General features: G+C 39.5%; 1 protein-coding gene across 27 annotated transcripts in view; it reads left to right on the forward strand.

Moving 5' to 3' along the window:
• Positions 1–16,759, forward strand: part of MAGI1 (membrane associated guanylate kinase, WW and PDZ domain containing 1) — a 612,719-nt gene that overhangs the window by 515,674 nt on the left and 80,286 nt on the right. For 26 of the 27 annotated variants that reach the window (XM_082344623.1, XM_082344625.1, XM_082344631.1 and 23 more), the window contains 4 exons: positions 1,550–1,607; positions 4,570–4,667; positions 11,102–11,194; positions 16,502–16,684. In XM_082344623.1, coding sequence (XP_082200749.1) covers positions 1,550–1,607; positions 4,570–4,667; positions 11,102–11,194; positions 16,502–16,684 — 432 coding nt within the window. The remainder of the gene's footprint in view (positions 1–1,549; positions 1,608–4,569; positions 4,668–11,101; positions 11,195–16,501; positions 16,685–16,759) is intronic. The other variant, XM_082344618.1, reaches the window with a different exon arrangement.

Raw genomic sequence — 16,759 nt, forward strand, 5'->3', positions numbered from 1 at the left:
TTCTTAATTTTTTTCCCTATTTTATCTAAAGATAATCAGGCCATATATTAAGGTTGCAGATTTTGAAAAGAAGTTTGGTTAAACATGATGTGGTCCCCTCACACCCACTCACTCTTCTGCCCCATGGCAACACAAGCATATGCGTGGGCACCAATTTGCATTTTCCTAATCTTCTGATTTCCCGACTCTTTGGAAATGTTTTTCTGGTTCGTTTGCATTTAAATGGTAATTTCCAGCATTGTAAGGGGAAACCATTTCCCAGGCATTTATTTGATTTGCATCAGTCCGCAAGATGCTGTGTATAAAAATGCCAAGTTATATCAACATCTGCACATTGGCCCTGCCTTGCATTTTAGTAGCTTAAGTCTCCCAGAATTCAAAGACTTCCTTAAAACCTGTGAAGTGTTTTGTTTTGTTTTGTTTAAAAAAAGGAAGCAAAGGGGGGAACCTGTCTCTTTGTTTGAAAACAAATAACATGTGGAGCAAAAACCATGAAATTAATGTCTCTTGATGTGCAGCCAAATCTGAGCAAAACATAAACTTTAAGTAATTAGCCTGTGTGTGTGTGTGTGTATGTGTGTGTATATGTGCACGTGCACATGACTCCATTTCTTACCTTGAACCAAAAAAAAAAAAAAAAAAGGAAAGAAATTTAAGGAGAATTGCTGCTCTGCCTGAAGAATTGTTTAATGACACAAAATACAATGTAGTTGCTTCTTTCACCAAATTATCTGGTGCAGTGGGCTTTTTCACAGTAGGTTCTTATTATGACAGAACCCACTATTACCTAGTTAATGAAGTTGCAACATTTGATATGAAACCTTATGAAGTTCGGTAGAGCACAGTTGAGTTTTCAGAAAGGCACACATATCCCCAATGCCATTTTACCACCACATTTAAAGGAATAAAGTCTACCCCCTTAGGTAGTGAGTCTTGGAGAGCAGGACCTGTGTTTCTGCTTTCATAGGCACAGCCCCGGTGAAGATGGTCCTGTTCAGATATAGCAATTGAGTGATAGATGTGTGCAATTCAAAAATCCAACTCCAGGTGGCCATTTTTATTTACTCGATAGCATTTTAATTAGGAACAAGGAGAAAATAAGATGCAAATTTTAATTTATTCCGGGGAGAGCAGAAACGGCCCTATTGTATTGAAAATGAAAGGAAACATTCATCCATTTTTGCTTGTGTAATAAGGTAGTCTAGCAATAAAATGAGAAAATTGCAAATATTTAAAATAGGAACTAGGCGTTCGAGGCAAAACTTAACTGTATTTCCATTAAAATATCATTTAATAGTTGATTTAGAATGAAGGCACCTTAAGTTTCATCTGCTTGTGCAAAATATCAGGAAACAGTTGCTCTTCGTGTAGAAAATTACACCAATAAAATAATTCTCACTCTTTTTTTTTTGGTTAGGATACGCAGTTTTAATTGGACTTAAGGCATTATTTTATGGGTCTTTCTTTTTCTGCCTAACCCAGGTGTTGAAAATCCTTAGGTTCTTCAAGAATATGCTCTTCTTGCTCTAAATGTTCTTTTCTTTTTCAGAACTGCCTGCTGGTTGGGAAAAGATTGATGACCCTGTCTATGGTATCTACTATGTAGAGTAAGTGCCTGTTGAAACATTTGAGTTTGCACCGTTCTGTAATTTATGTACATTTATGCTGAACAGTTTGCCATTGTGATAAGGTACAAACAGAATAATAATAGTAACATAATTTTATAATGAAAAAATATTCAGCAAATCTAATGATGATAAATTATATTATAAAATTCATCAGGGCAGTATTCATGTCTTCTGTTTATCACTGTATTACCAAAGCCCAACATAGTCCTGGCCTGTGGCAGGTACTGAATAATAAGTATTAGCTGAATGAATTAGAAAAGCAAGGAGTCAGTACACTGAGTATGGGTTGTTTATCTTCAGGAAAAGAATCAGTTTTGCCTATTTCTTGACCTGCTTAAGTCTGAAGTTCTCAGTAATCATTTATTTATTCATTCAGACTTCCCCGAAGAGTCAGACAGATCTAAATAATATATGAAATACTGCCGCAATTAAGAAGGAAATTGAGAACTAGCCTAAGTGGCAAGACTGTGTAAGCCTCTTTGCCTTTACCATACCTGTGGCTCCTGTGTTCCATTTCTAAGAGTCTCAAACCCTCATCACTACCTCTCTACCATGTACCTTATTCTAGCAAGAGGCATACACTTGGTCCTTTCATCACAACCATATATTGGTAGCATGATACTCAAAGAAAATAAAAGAAACCTAAGTGGATAAACATTGAAAAAATGTTTTACATCATTTCCTCTGAGAAAGATGAGTAATAAATAATAAAAGATCTTACAAAAGAAACACATGCCATATAAATGTTCTGTCATCAAAATCCTACCTGCCACAATGAAGATAACATGGAATGCTTTCTATCACTCATGCTGCTGGCAATGAAAAGTTATTCATATAATACCCTGGTGATAGAAACGTATGATGCAACAATGCCAGGCCATAAAATGCTCAGCATCTTATTGTAAAAAATTACAAGTTCAGTATAGCAAGTGTCCTTGGTCAATACTTGCATTGCCACCTCTTTACCTAACAGAAAGATTGGGGATTGGGGACATTAGAAAGGCAAACTTGAATGCCATTTGCAGCAACATGATGCATCTAGAGATTATCATGCTAAGTGAAGTAAGTCAGAAAGAGAAAGACAGATACCATATGATATTACTTATATGTGGAATCTAAAATATGACACAAATGAACCTACCTATGAAACAGAAACAGAATCACAGACATAGAGAGCAGAGTGGTGGTTACCAAGGGGGAGGGGATTGGGGGAGGGATGGAGTAGGAGGCTGGGGTGAGCAGATGTAGCCTTTTACATATGGAATGGATAGCAGCAAAGTTACTGTATGGCACAGAGAACTGTGTTCAGTGTCCTGTGATAAACCATGATGGAAAAGAACATTTTTTTAAAAAAGAATGTGTATGTGTGTGTATATATATATATATATATATTTTATATATATATGTATGTATGTATAACCAAATCACTTTGATGTACAGCAGTAATTAGCACAACACTGTAAATCAACTATACTTCAATAAAAAATTTTTAATTTTAAAAAATATAAAAGAAAAAGAAAGGTGATCTTAGTTGTTTCTCTGACCCTCATAAAATTCCTCTCTGTGCCCTACAGATCCTTTTTCTCACAGATATACAGTGGAGCTCCTGTCTAATTGGGGCTCGTTTTGAGTTCTCCCTCAAATAACTTGTGCATCAAAAGAGAAAAAGAATAGATGACTGCAGCTTTGATGGATAAAGAGACTTGGAATGAGGGGCGAGTTGTTACCTTACCATACATTTCTCCTCCCTGTCTTCTCAGACCCATGTGCCTGTGAATGTTAGACTATATCTTAGCATGAAATTGCCTGCCAGAATTAGGAAATAAACAAGTAGTCCTATAATAGGAATTAAGGGTAGTCAGTCTATCCACCCTACTTGACAAGCCTGTCTTTAAAAAATAAAGCCTGGCTTGAAAAAATATTTTGAGTTCTAAATAATCACATAATAGGAATATTTTCAAACTTCTTAGGAAGTATTATTTTGATGAAGGAAGAAAGATAGGAATATGTTTATGCTTGTGTGTCTGTGTGTTTGTGTACTATGTGTGTATGTACATATACATACACTAAATAAGGTGATGGCAAAAAAATATGCATTTGGATTTATATATATGCTTGTGTATGTGTTTGTGTATTTTTATCTTGCCTTGGCCTTATTAGTTTTGGAGCCATCTGAAGTATCTGTGTCTTTGTCACTTCGAACACATCACATTTGCTTAGGTTAGCTGCATTTGGAGTCTTTTTGCCTAAGGCTTATCCTTTGAATCCTGACTCCATGCCTATTGATCAGAATAGTTGACAGATGTTGGTAGAGTCCTTCTTTTAACTTGATCGTTTGGGAAATGCTTATGCTTCCATGAACTTTACTGTAGAAAGTTACACAGAATTTCTGGCATTACTCATTACAGACAACACCACATCTTCACTTTAATCTCCTTTTAAAATAATTCTATAACCGACTTCTTGGTGAATTAAAGAAACACCCTCCTGTCACGTGATTCCTTGGGCATTTGGCAGAGTCGGTGGTTATAATCCTGGGACTTGAAAGCAGGCCAGTCTGAGCTTGAATCCTCTTTACTGTTGACTAGTTCTGTTTTGTTAGGTGAGCTGTTTCTTAACTGCTCAGAAACTTCCTTTCCTTTTCCATAAAATAGGAATAAAAATAGAACCTCTATCGTAGCATTTATTGAAGATTTTTAAAATAAAATGCATGTGAAGCTGGTAGCACAGTGCTTGGTACAAATAAGCAGTCAGTATCTGGAAACCATTCATTTTTGTTTTTATTTTATTGTTATCTTCCTAACTGTGCTTTTTGACACAAGATGCTCAACATCTCAGACCACCTGCTTTGCTCAGGTCTAATCGAGGGACTTGGACTGATTGGCTTTTGCTTGTGGGGTGCAGTGTTTCCTAACTGAATGCAATCTGCCTTCTGCTCCAGCCACATCAACAGGAAGACCCAATATGAGAACCCAGTTCTAGAAGCCAAACGGAAGAAGCAGCTGGAGCAACAGCAGCCGCAGCAGCAACAGCCAGAAGGTTCGCTTTCCCCTGATCTGCGGGCCAAGGAGCTCCGGGCAAAGCCTGGGCACTGACACCCCCGTGTGGTCAGAGCTGGCCACGAGCATCACGTCCTTTGCGGTGCTGGGGACTTGATGTCCTGGAAGGGTGGGGAGTAATGCAGAGCCTCTGCTAGATTCCATACCCTGAACCCGGACAGCTACAGTGGGGGGCCCAATTTAAAAGCACCCAATCTCCACTCTAATTTAGAAAGGGGCTGCCGTTAGATTGGAGAAGAGTTCTGATGGTGAAAGAACTACCTTGTGCCCAGTAGCTTTTGCACAGCACCTGGTATCTAAATCCAAACCACTTTTAGCACTTTAAGAGGAGGTCCTGGGTGTGAAACTAACTTTTACTTTTAGGAACATTACATATAAGAATCAGAAAACGCTGGTAGTTTTCAGTGCTTTTAAAAAATTACAAGTTAGTTCACGCTCTTCACAAAAATATGAACAATTCAGGAGTGGAGAACATTTAAGTTCTCCATTTAAGCCAGTGGAGGCCATACTGGCTCCCATCCCATTCTCAGCAATAAACACTGTGCAGAAATTTTCTGGGGATGTACAAATATGCATCTTTTTACAAAAAGTAGACCATAATTTATATATATTAATATATTATGTATTTGTATATGTATTAGTTTTGTGACCTGTTTTTGTCACTTAAATATATTTCTTGCACAAATTTCAATGCTACTTAATATAGATTTACCTTGTAATTCTTTTTTTTAAACATCTTTATTGGAGTATAATTGCTTTACAGTGGTGTGTTAGTTTCTGCTTTATAACAAAGTGAATCAGCTATATGTATACATATATCACCATATCCCCTCCCTCTTGCATCGCCCTCCCACCCTCTCTATCCCATCCCTCAAAGTGGTCACAAAACACTGAGCTGATCTCCCTGTGCTATGCGGCTGCTTCCCACTAGCTATCTATTTTACATTTGGTAGTGTATACATGTCCATGCCACTCTCTCACTTCATCCCAGTTACCCTTCCCCCTCCCCGGGTCCCCAAGTACATTCTCTACATCTGCGTCTTTATTCCTGTCCTGCCCCTAGGTACTTCAGAACCATTCTTTTTTTTTTTAGATTCCATATATATGTGTTAGCATACAGTATTTGTTTTTCTCTTTCTGACTTACTTCACTCTGTATGACAGTCTCTAGGTCCATCCACCTCACTACAAATAACTCAGTTTCGTTTCTTTTTATGGTTGAGTAATATTCCATTGTATATATGTGCCGCTTCTTCTTTATCCATTCATCTGTCGATGGACACTTAGGTTGCTTCCATGTCCTGGCTATTGTAAATAGTGCTGCCATGAACATTGTGGTACATGACTCTTTTTGAATTATGGTTTTCTCAGGGTATATGCCCAGTAGTGGGATTGCTGGGTCATATGGTAGTTCTATTTTTAGCTTTTTAAGGAACCTCCATACTGTTCTCCATAGTGGCTGTATCAATTTACATTCCCACCAACAGTGCAAGAGGGTTCCCTTTTCTCCACACCCTCCCCAGCATTTATTGTTTGTAGATATTTTGATGATGGCCATTCTGACCAGTGTGAGGTGATACCTCATTGTAGTTTTGATTTGCATTTCTCTAATGACTAGTGATGTTGAGCATTCTTTCATGTGTTTGTTGGCAATCTGTATATCTTCTTTGGAGAAATGTCTATTTAGGTCTTCTGCCCATTTTTGGATTGAGTTGTTTGTTTTTTTGATATTGAGCTGCATGAGCTGCTTGTAAATTTTGCAGATTAATCCTTTGTCAGTTGCTTCATTTGCAAATATTTTCTCCCATTCTGAGGGTTGTCTTTTCGTCTTGTTTATGGTTTCCTTTGCTGTGCAAAAGATTTTAAGTTTCATTAGGTCCCATTTGTTTATTTTTGTTTTTATTTCCATTTCTCTAGGAGGTGGGTCAAAAAGGATCTTGCTGTGATTTAGAGTGTTCTGCCTATGTTTTCCTCTAAGAGTTTGATAGTGTCTGGCCTTACATTTAGGTCTTTAATCCATTTTGAGTTTATTTTCGTGTATGGTGTTAGGGAGTGTTCTAATTTCATTCTTTTACATGTAGCTGTCCAGTTTTCCCAGCACCCGTTATTTAAGAGGCTGTCTTTTCTCCATTGTATATTCTTGCCTCCTTTATCAAAGATAAGGTGACCATATGTGCGTGGGTTTATCTCTGGGCTTTCTATCCTGTTCCATTGATCTATATTTCTGTTTTTGTGCCAGTACCATACTGTCTTGATTACTGTAGCTTTGTAGTATAGGCTGAAGACCGGGAGCCTGATTCCTCCAGCTCCGTTTTTCTTTCTCAAGAAATTGCTTTGGCTATTCGGGGTCTTTCGTGTTTCCATACAAAGTGTGAAATTTTTTGTTCTAGTTCTGTGAAAAATGCCGTTGGTAGTTTGATAGGGATTGCTTTGAATCTGTAGATTGCTTTGGGTAGTGTAGTCATTTTCACAATGTTGATTCTTCCATTCCAAGAACATGGTATATCTCTCCATGTGTTTGTATCATCTTTGTGTTTGTATCATTTTATCTTCCAGGTCACTTATCCGTTGTTCTGCCTCAGTTATTCTGCTATTGATTCTTTCTAGAGAATTTTTAATTTCATTTATTGTGGTGTTCATCATTGTTGGCTCTTTCGTTCTTTTAGGTCCTTGCTAAATGTTTCTTGTATTTTCTCCATTCTATTTCCAAGATCTTGAATCATCTTTACTATCATTACTCTGAATTCTTTTTCAGGTAGACTGCCTATTTCCTCTTCATTTGTTTGGTCTGGTGGGTTTTCACCTTGCTCCTTCATCTGCTGTGTATTTCTCTGTCTTCTCATTTTGCTTAACTTACTGTGTTTGGGGTCTTCTTTTCACAGACTGCAGGTTCATAGTTCCCGTTGTTTTTGGTGTCTGCCCCCAGTGGCTAAGGTTCGTTCATTGGGTTGTGTAGGCTTCCTGGTGGAGGGGACTGGTGCCTGTGTTCTGTGGATGAGGCTGGATCTTTCTGGTGGGCAGGACCACGTCCAGTGGTGTGTTTTGGGGTGTCTGTGACCTTATTATGATTTTAGGCAGCCTCTCTGCTAATGGATGTGGTTGTGTTCCTGTCTTGCTAGTTGTTTGGCATAGGGTGTCCAGCACTGTAGCTTGCTGGTCGTTGAGTGGAGCTGGGTCTTAGCATTGAGATGGAGATCTCTGGGAGAGCTTTCGCCATTTGATATTACGCAGAGCTGGGAGGTCTCTGGTGGACCAATGTCCTGAACTCGGCTCTCCCACCTCAGAGGCACAGGCCTGACACCCGGCTGGAGTACCAAGACCCTGTCAGCCACACGGCTCAGAAGAAAAGGGAGGAAAAAAAAGAAAGAAAGAAAGAAGGAAGGAAGGGAGGGAGGGAGGGAGGAAAAGAAAAGTTAATAAAATTAAAAAAAAATTTTTATTAAAAAAAAAAAAGTAATTTAAAAAAAGGAAGAAAGAAAGAAGAGAGCAACCAAACCAAAAAAACAAATCCATCAATGATAACAAGTGCTAAAAACTATACTAAAAAAAAAAAAAGGACAGACAGAACCCTAGGACAAATGGTAAAAGCAAAGCTATACAGACAAAATCACACAAAGAAGCATACACATATACACTCACAAAAAGTAAAAAAGGAAAAAAAAAAGATATCTATATATATTTTAAAAAAAAGGAAGAGAGCTACCAAATCAATAAACGAATCTACCAATGATAATAAACTCTAAATACTAAACTACGATAAACATAAAACCAGAAACAAATTAGATGCAGAAAGCAAACCCCAAGTCTACAGTTGCTCCCAAAGTCCACCACCTCGATTTTGGGATGATTTGTTGTCTATTCAGGTATTCCAGAGATGCAGGGTACATCAAGTTGATTGTGGAGATTTAATCCACTGCTTCTGACGCTGCTGGGAGAGATTTCCCTTCTCTTCTTTGTTCACACAGCTCCTGGGGCTCAGCTTTGGATTTGGCCCTGCCTCTGCGTGTAGGTTGCCTGAGGGCGTCTGTTCTCCGCCCAAACAGAACGGGGTTAAAGGAGCAGCTGATTAGGGGACTCTGGCTCACTCAGGCTGGGGGGAGGGAGGGGTAGGGAATGTGGTGCGAGCCTGCGGCAGCTGAGACCAGCATGACATTGCAACAGCCTGAGGCGCGCAGTGCGTTCTCCCATGGAAGTTGTCCCTGGATCACGGGACCCTGGCAGTGGCGGGCTGCACAGGCTCCCAGGAGGGGCGGTGTGGAGAGTGACCTGTGCTCGCACACAGGCTTCTTGGTGGTGGCAGCAGCAGCCTTAGCGTCTCATGCCCATCTCTGTTGTCTGCGCTGGTAGCCGCGGCTCGCGCCCATCTCTGGAGCTCGTTTAGGCAGTGCTCTGAATCCCCTCTCCTCGCGCTCCCTGAAACAATGGTCTCTTGCCTCTTAGGCAAGCCCAGACTTTTTCCCGGACTCCCTCCTGGTCACGCAGCCAACCCCAGTCCTCTCCCTGGGATCCGACCTCAGAAGCCCAAGCCTCAGCTCCCAGCCCCCGCCCGCCCCAGCGGGTGAGCAGACCAGCCTCAGGCTGGTGAGTGCTGGTTGGCACCCATCCTCTGTGCAGGAATGTCTCCCCTTTGCCCTCTGCACCCCTGTTGCTGCACTCTCCTCTGTGGCTCCGAAACTTCCCCCCTGCCACCCCCCTGTCTCCGCCAGTGAAGGGGCTTCCTAGTGTGTGGAAACTTTTCCTCCTTCACAGCTCCCTCCCAGAGGTGCAGGTCCCGTCCCTATTCTTTTGTCTCTGTTTTTTCTTTTTTCTTTTGCCCTACCCAGGTACGTGGGAAGTTTCTTGCCTTTTGGGAGGTCTGAGGTCTTCTGCCAGCGTTCAGTAGGTGTTCTGTAGGAGTTGTTCCACATGTAGATGTATTTCTCTTGTATTTGTGGGGAGGAAGGTGATCTCCATGTCTTACTCCTCTGCCATCTTGAAGGTTTCCTACCTTGTAATTTTTAATGACTGCATAATATTCCCTTTTATGAATCTCTGCGCTTCATTTAGCCATCTATTTATTAATAGATGCTTAGGTTTTTCCTCATTTTTCATTGCAATCTTTAAAAATAATAGGCTTAGTACCCCTTCAATGTAATATGTGAATATCAGGTATATGAATATCAAGTATAATACTTCTCTTATTATAATATTGAATATAATAAATATAGACCATAGCATGGAAGTTGGCAAACTTTTTCTGTAAATGGCCATATAATAAATACTTTAGGCTTTGCTCTTCATACAATCTCTATTAAAACTACTTATCTCTGCCCCTATGGTATGAAAACAGCTACAGACTATATGTAAACAAGTGGACATGGCTGTGTTTCAGTAAAACATTATGTGTGAGCACTAAAATTTGAACCTCATGTAATTTTCATGTGTTACAAAATATTCTTTTTAGATTTTTTTCAATCATTTAAATATGTAGAAACCATTCTTGGCTTACAAGCTTTACAAAAATAGACATTGCGACCAATTTGGCCTGTAAGCCATAGTTTGGCAACCACTGCCATAGACTATATTTTAGAGAGAGCGTGTTTGTATGTGTTTGTGTGTGTGTGAGTATACTCACCCATGGAAAAGGTCTCCTTTCTACCTTAATCTCTTTCTATTTAAAATTTTTTTTAATTTTTTTTATGAGTTTGGGGAATGGGAGTGTACAATTTAAATATGAGTGTTTAAATTGAGTGTACATGTACAACTGACTATGTTTGCTTAGCTGGAAAAGTGACTTTGGGGTAGATCTCAAGGGTCACTCATAGTGGGTTATTTCTGGACCTCCAAAGTGAGTACGACTTAGTCAGGACTCAGGAGTTTTAGTAATGGGTCCCATTTGGGTTTGAGAGATGATAGGGGATAGCACCTTAGCAAACTGCTAAAATCCACCTTCACTACCCAAGACAAGCAGGCTTCAGCAGCCCAGCCTAGGTCTAAATTGCATTAGAGAAGTTTCTCCCATATTGGGCCAGCTTTAGTTGACTCTATATCTTTCCTGATATTTTTTACTTGGTCTCACTTTGTACTCTCCAGCCAGAGAGAGCTGGAGATTTTATTAGTTGTATTTTTATTGGTTGTATTTCTGTCCTCAAAGATCTTAGGAGAAAGAGACAGGAACACAAGTGCACGCGCGCACACACACACACACACACACACACACACGGAGAGACCTTATTATCCTTAACATAGAGTGGGGTCAGATACCAGTTTCTTTTCAATCGAAGCTCTCTGCTTCTGGTTTTATAGGTTTGGGTAGTTTTATAATTAAGTTTTATAATGAAGAAGAAGGTGAATCCTAAGTACGTCGACCTAAGTAAGTAATCTTAAGTAAGCAATTGGAAGGAAAAACAGCAAACTGTTTCTTGTCTTCTTGTAGAATGGACAGAAGATCATTCATCGCTTGTGCCTCCTATTATTCCAAACCACCCCCCAAGCAATCCGGAGCAGGCCAGAGAAGCTCCACTTCAGGGTAAAGTGTTATTATAATTGCATCCTAATTTGGCTCAAATTTTTAATTTTTTTGAAGAACCTTTAAAGAGTGGAATCTTGTAACTCCCAAGTCATTCCAAAGAATTGTTCCTAGACAGTTCTTTGTTGTGGGCTGTCCTGTATGTATTGTAGGACACTGAGCAGCGTTCCTGGCCTCTACCCACTAGGTGCCAGGAGAATCCCTCCCACTTTGTGACAAACAGGTCCCCAGATATTGCCAAATGTCCCTGGGGGGGCAAAATCATCTTAGAGTTGTGAATCCTTGATTTAGAGACCACAGATATTTAATATTGTGTTAAGTAAGATACACTGAAAATTCAGCACTAGATATTTCAAGATTCTAGTCAACGTATTTGCTTTTGACTAAGATTTTCTTGTAAATGTAAAATGGTTTGATATTATTGTGTTTTAAACTCTAACCTCTATTCTTGCTGCAGTTTTGGCATTTATGCATGTTTTACATCGCTTCATTGCGTCTCACTTATTTACATTCACAAGTAGTATGCATCCCCTACAGAGATTCAGTTTTGAAAATTGGAAGCTCCAGAATCTTGCTACTTTCAGGCCTCATTACTCTTAAGGGATAGAAAAGGTTTTGGGGTTTTTTGTTTAGTTTTTTTCTTTTAAATAAGAAAAATAGAACAAGCATCATATTTGATAGTGTTGGGGAGTTTGTGTTACAGAACCCTTTAAAAAAACTGTAAAATTTGTGTTCCTTCTCTCTACATTTTAAAAGAAATAAATAATTGTGTTAGACATTAAAAGATAAGTAGAATAACTCTTTTCCCTAATATTCATTCCTCCTTTATAATTTTTATAAGAAAAATTGTTTCCCTTTTAGCTGATATTGTCATGAGATTGGTATTAATATCAACTTATATAAAATAATTTCATACTTTTCTATGGTGTTAATGGTTTTAATACAGATAGAACATAGAAGATAATGACATATTAATTCATATCAACATGATTGTGGCCTGCGTTGTATTTTTTTAAATATGAAATTCCTCTGCAGCCTCATGTTGTCTTATTTTCCTGCTCATGGTAAGTTAGCTACACTAACTTTTCAGTTCCTTGAACCTCTTTTCAATTCCTTAAATCAGCGAAACTATGGACCACATCAGGGCCTTTGCATATGCTGTTCCCTGTTTGCAGCTGTCTTTTCCTCCCACTCTTTGCTTTGCTAACTTCTACTCATCTAAGGTTTTTGCTGGATTCCCCTGTCTTATTCACTCTTCCCATCTTAAACTTCTTATTTATAGAATTTAACTGTTGATAATTAGTGTTTATTTGTGTTCAATTATCAAACAACAGTTTCCTCTTCAGACTTTAAATCCTATGGAGGCAGGAGACTGTTTTTTTTTCCCCCACTGTGGGATACCCCGAACTAGACCTAATCGCCTCTGCTAAATTTATTATTGTGTGAAACAACGTATGTACATCCGTGATAACCAGCCTAGCTTCCTTAAAGAATTGTCTTAGAGATTAAATCAATTAAAGCTTTAAAGTTTCAGGTTCTGGGTGCCAAATGCTTAGTGTACCAGCTGAGTTAAAAGTCCAGATGGAATTGATCTCTATTAGGAACTTTTATCTCAGATTCGTCTCTTATTTTAGGCCTTTTTTTCCTTTTCTTTTTTCTTTTTTTCTTTAGTCCTCTAGGGTCCCATAGTGGTTAGGGTTTGGGAGAGGCTCACTGAACTCCCTGTGGGAACTAGTCATTATTCTTAAAACCCTTCTACTCCATAGTCTCTACATTGATTCTTGTCTTTTAAATATAGTCATGTCTTCGGAATATAATGGATACAGAAGCCAGTTTAAATCCATACCCTTTGACTCCAAGCTGCAATTGTGAGAAACATTAAATTGGATATTATCAGCATAGGTTACAACTCTGAGTTCCCTGGCTGCTGGTTAAGCATTCCGGTCTACGTTCCTGACGGTACTCTCAGGAAGAAGCTATATAGCTAATAGGGTTAGATTGTTTGGTATTAATTTTGCTAAGTTCACTGCTCAACTAAACTTGCTTCTGATCAAGAGTGTACTTCTCATCCCAGCAAATGATAATTTTAAAGAGATACACTCTTGGGAAATCTCTCCATCTTCCACCTTATGCTCAGAGAGAGATTTTTGTAGCCGCCCGTTTACCCCACCCACTTCACCACCACCATCATCAAAATAATAGCCTACATTTATTGAGCTCTTTTATGCAGCAGCCACCTCCCTAAGCACTTTACCTATGTTATCTGTCCACAGTTCTTCCTTACAACCATCATGTGAATGGTGAGGTTGGTACCCTCATTACCTCCACTTACGCATCCGACACTCAGGCAGAGAGAGGTTTAGTAACTTGCCCAAAGCGACACAGCCAGGAAGTAGCAGAGCACAGATTTGAACCCTAGCTGTCATTAGGAACAGTTTAACTTTTGGCTAACACCTTTTTGTTGTTGTTTTTTGTGGGATACCTCATTGCATAGTCTCAATGTGTGCCCTCCAGTTTGGCTGCTACTGGCTACATGATACCAGTTAAATTCAAGTTGATTACAATTAAAAACTCAAAAACTCAGTTCCTCGATTCCACTAGCCATGTTTCAAGGGCTCAAGAGCTGCGTGTGACCAGCAGCTGCCATATTGGACGGTGCAGATACAGAGCATTTCCTGCGTCACAGGACGTGCTCCTGGACAGCACTGGTGTAGGGTATTCAAACAGTATTACCAAGAATAGTGCAGCTTGGCAGAGAAGCAAGCACCTATGGGTTATTCAGGAGTAGATGTTTGGGCCGAGACCCAGAAGATCCTGATTCACTGAGTCCAAGGCAGCCCCTAGAAATGAGTACATCTTTAAAAGGCTGCCCAGGTGATCCTCACACATAACCTCATCTACAAGTGGTGACTAGTAAAGAGATTAGCATCTCTTAGAAAATGACACGTGCCACAGGGCTGCAGCAGAGAGCTCCACATTCCACTGCTTGTGGGTAGAAAAGCACTTCTTTTCCAAAACTACAGTAACTGATGATCTACCCATACATAAAACGTAATAAAACGTGCATAAATGTGAAACCCTCTGATCTTCCCTCCCTAGTTAAGTGTTGAAACAGGAAGTCAGTGGTGTAATTTCAAAGTCTTCTTCATGTCTCTTTTAAGCTGAAAACATTCTGAGCTCAAAATATGCTAATGGCTTTAAAACATTTCATTCAGATAATCTGCCAGACACATTTTTACATTTTCTAACTTTGCCTATAATCAGGGTGGAAAACTTACACACTCAACCACCTCTTTCCGCCTTCTCAAAGACACGTTAAATCTCATTTCTTTGTGCTGTTGTTCGTTCATTCATTCAACACACATTTTTGGAGCACATACAATGAAACAGGCCGCGTTCTACACGCTGGATATACAAGCAGAAGTCCTCATGGGGTTTCCATTCTAGTGTTGTATGTCTGGGCATGTGCAGTGCCCCTCCTGCAAGGGGCTGCGGAGAGGGAGACAAAACCCCCAACCAATAAGTAAGATGTGTACTGTGTGGGATGGTGATAAATACTAATAACAAAAATAAAGCAGGTAAGGGGGATTGTGAATGTTGAAGGAGGTATTGCAGTTTTTAATACGGTGGACAGAGAAAGCCTCACTGAGAAGGTGATCGCTATTGATGTCTTTGCATAAGTGAAATACATTTCCCCTCGAGCTCTCCCTATTAGCCTCTACCTCAAGAATGTCTGCTATTCACATATCCCGAAAAGGAAAATTTGGGGGTTATCTCAACAGTCCTCAATTTTCCATCTAGTAATTACCAAAGTAACTGTCTCAGTACAAGCCCTGGCTGCACTTGACATCACCTCCCTGGTGCTCTGGCAGACGACTTCGCATGGTGAATCCTACTAGGTCTCGCCTTTCATTAGCCACGGTGACAGGGCTGTAGTTTGTCATGCTTCCCACCAGCCTTGGGACTGCTCTAGAGAGGAGGAGGTTAGTGAGCAGACCTGTGACTCCAGGAAATTTAAAACAGCCTTCTTAAGAGCCAGAAACTTTTGAAATGTGCAATTAAAGATTGTATGTGTGACCAGAGACCTTTTAAAAAAGATACAGCTAACCAAAAATAACTTTCCTTCCTGGGTGCCAGCCTCCTAGTGCAGGGGTATATGGAGACATGGAGATTTTTTCTCCTGTTTGTTTTTTTTATTTTTCTAATTTTTATTTATTTATTTATTTGTATAACATTTTTGATAGAAAAGAAATAGGGCAGATGGAGAAGCTGTGGCAAGGGCGGGAGATGGGAATTATAATTAGGAGAGTTGAAAGAGTCTGAACATAGAATGACATTCACTACCGGGGATAATCAGGGAAATTCCAATGAGCTTCCCAATTACAGAGAAATGCCCAAACCCGAAATAAAATTTGGAGTTTGTGTACAAAATGTTATTTGTGAATGTTATCAAGAAAACTCAATAAAACCGTAGGTAGCATGTTTGGAAGCTGTATATCTATTAATTTATTTTAAATAAGACGACTGAATTTGGAGCCATCTGGCTCTTATTACTGTTCAGTTTAGGTTTTTTTCTTTTTCCTTAAATATTCTAAGCCACATGTCCTAAACTTTTTTTAAACATTAAGTTTTAGCAGCAGACATATCTGGGCAATTCCACAAATTGTTAAAAGATGCAAATGAACAGGAAAAATCAGGTGAAGTTTAGAATTCAATTCAGAGTAGAGTTATGACTCTTTAATTTTTAAAACAGTGATTCTCCATTTTTATCAAGTTATTCTTTGTGTCTGTACCACGTCTCCTAGTATTATCTATTTAGTTTCAGAATGAATTTTCTCTTTGTCTAAAAGCTAAAGTTTTTGCTTAATTGGTTTTATAAGTGGGAGCCAAGCGCAAGGCAATATATTGGAAGCCATACTGGAAAATATAAACTATGACCAAACAGAAGACACAAAGCAAAGACCCACTCCTCTTTCTCTGAAGGACCTCATGTAGTTTGCTGTCAAACTACATGAAACAAAACTAGGGATCCATGTCAGACGATGGGACACCAATGTCATCCTTCTCTTACATTTTCTTTTGGATCTTTGTGCTGACACACTATGTACCCTAGCCCCCTCCTTACACAAAGGGGCCTAGGAACTCCCTTAGTACTGAAATCAAGAGAGGACTTTCTTAGGACACCTTTGTGCCCACATGCCCCAGCACAGGAGCTTGGAGAGTTATCTCTAAGTTCTTATCATTTCTTATTTAATTCATCTTTTCACTCCTGGTGATGTTCCTTATACATTTCTTGTTTTAATCCAGGCAAACCCTTTTTTACACGAAACCCTTCAGAGTTGAAAGGCAAATTCATTCACACGAAGCTGCGGAAAAGCAGTCGTGGCTTTGGCTTCACGGTCGTTGGAGGGGATGAACCTGACGAGTTTCTGCAGATCAAGAGCTTGGTCCTAGATGGTCCCGCCGCGTTGGATGGCAAGATGGAAACAGGTATGAGACACCACATGGTCCTGTGTGGTCAGGACCAGATGACACCATGATTTCATAAGTTTGTAAGTGTCCTTT

Source organism: Balaenoptera borealis (genome assembly GCF_965194805.1).
Source record: "Balaenoptera borealis genome assembly, chromosome: 12".
Taxonomy (NCBI): domain Eukaryota; kingdom Metazoa; phylum Chordata; class Mammalia; order Artiodactyla; family Balaenopteridae; genus Balaenoptera; species Balaenoptera borealis.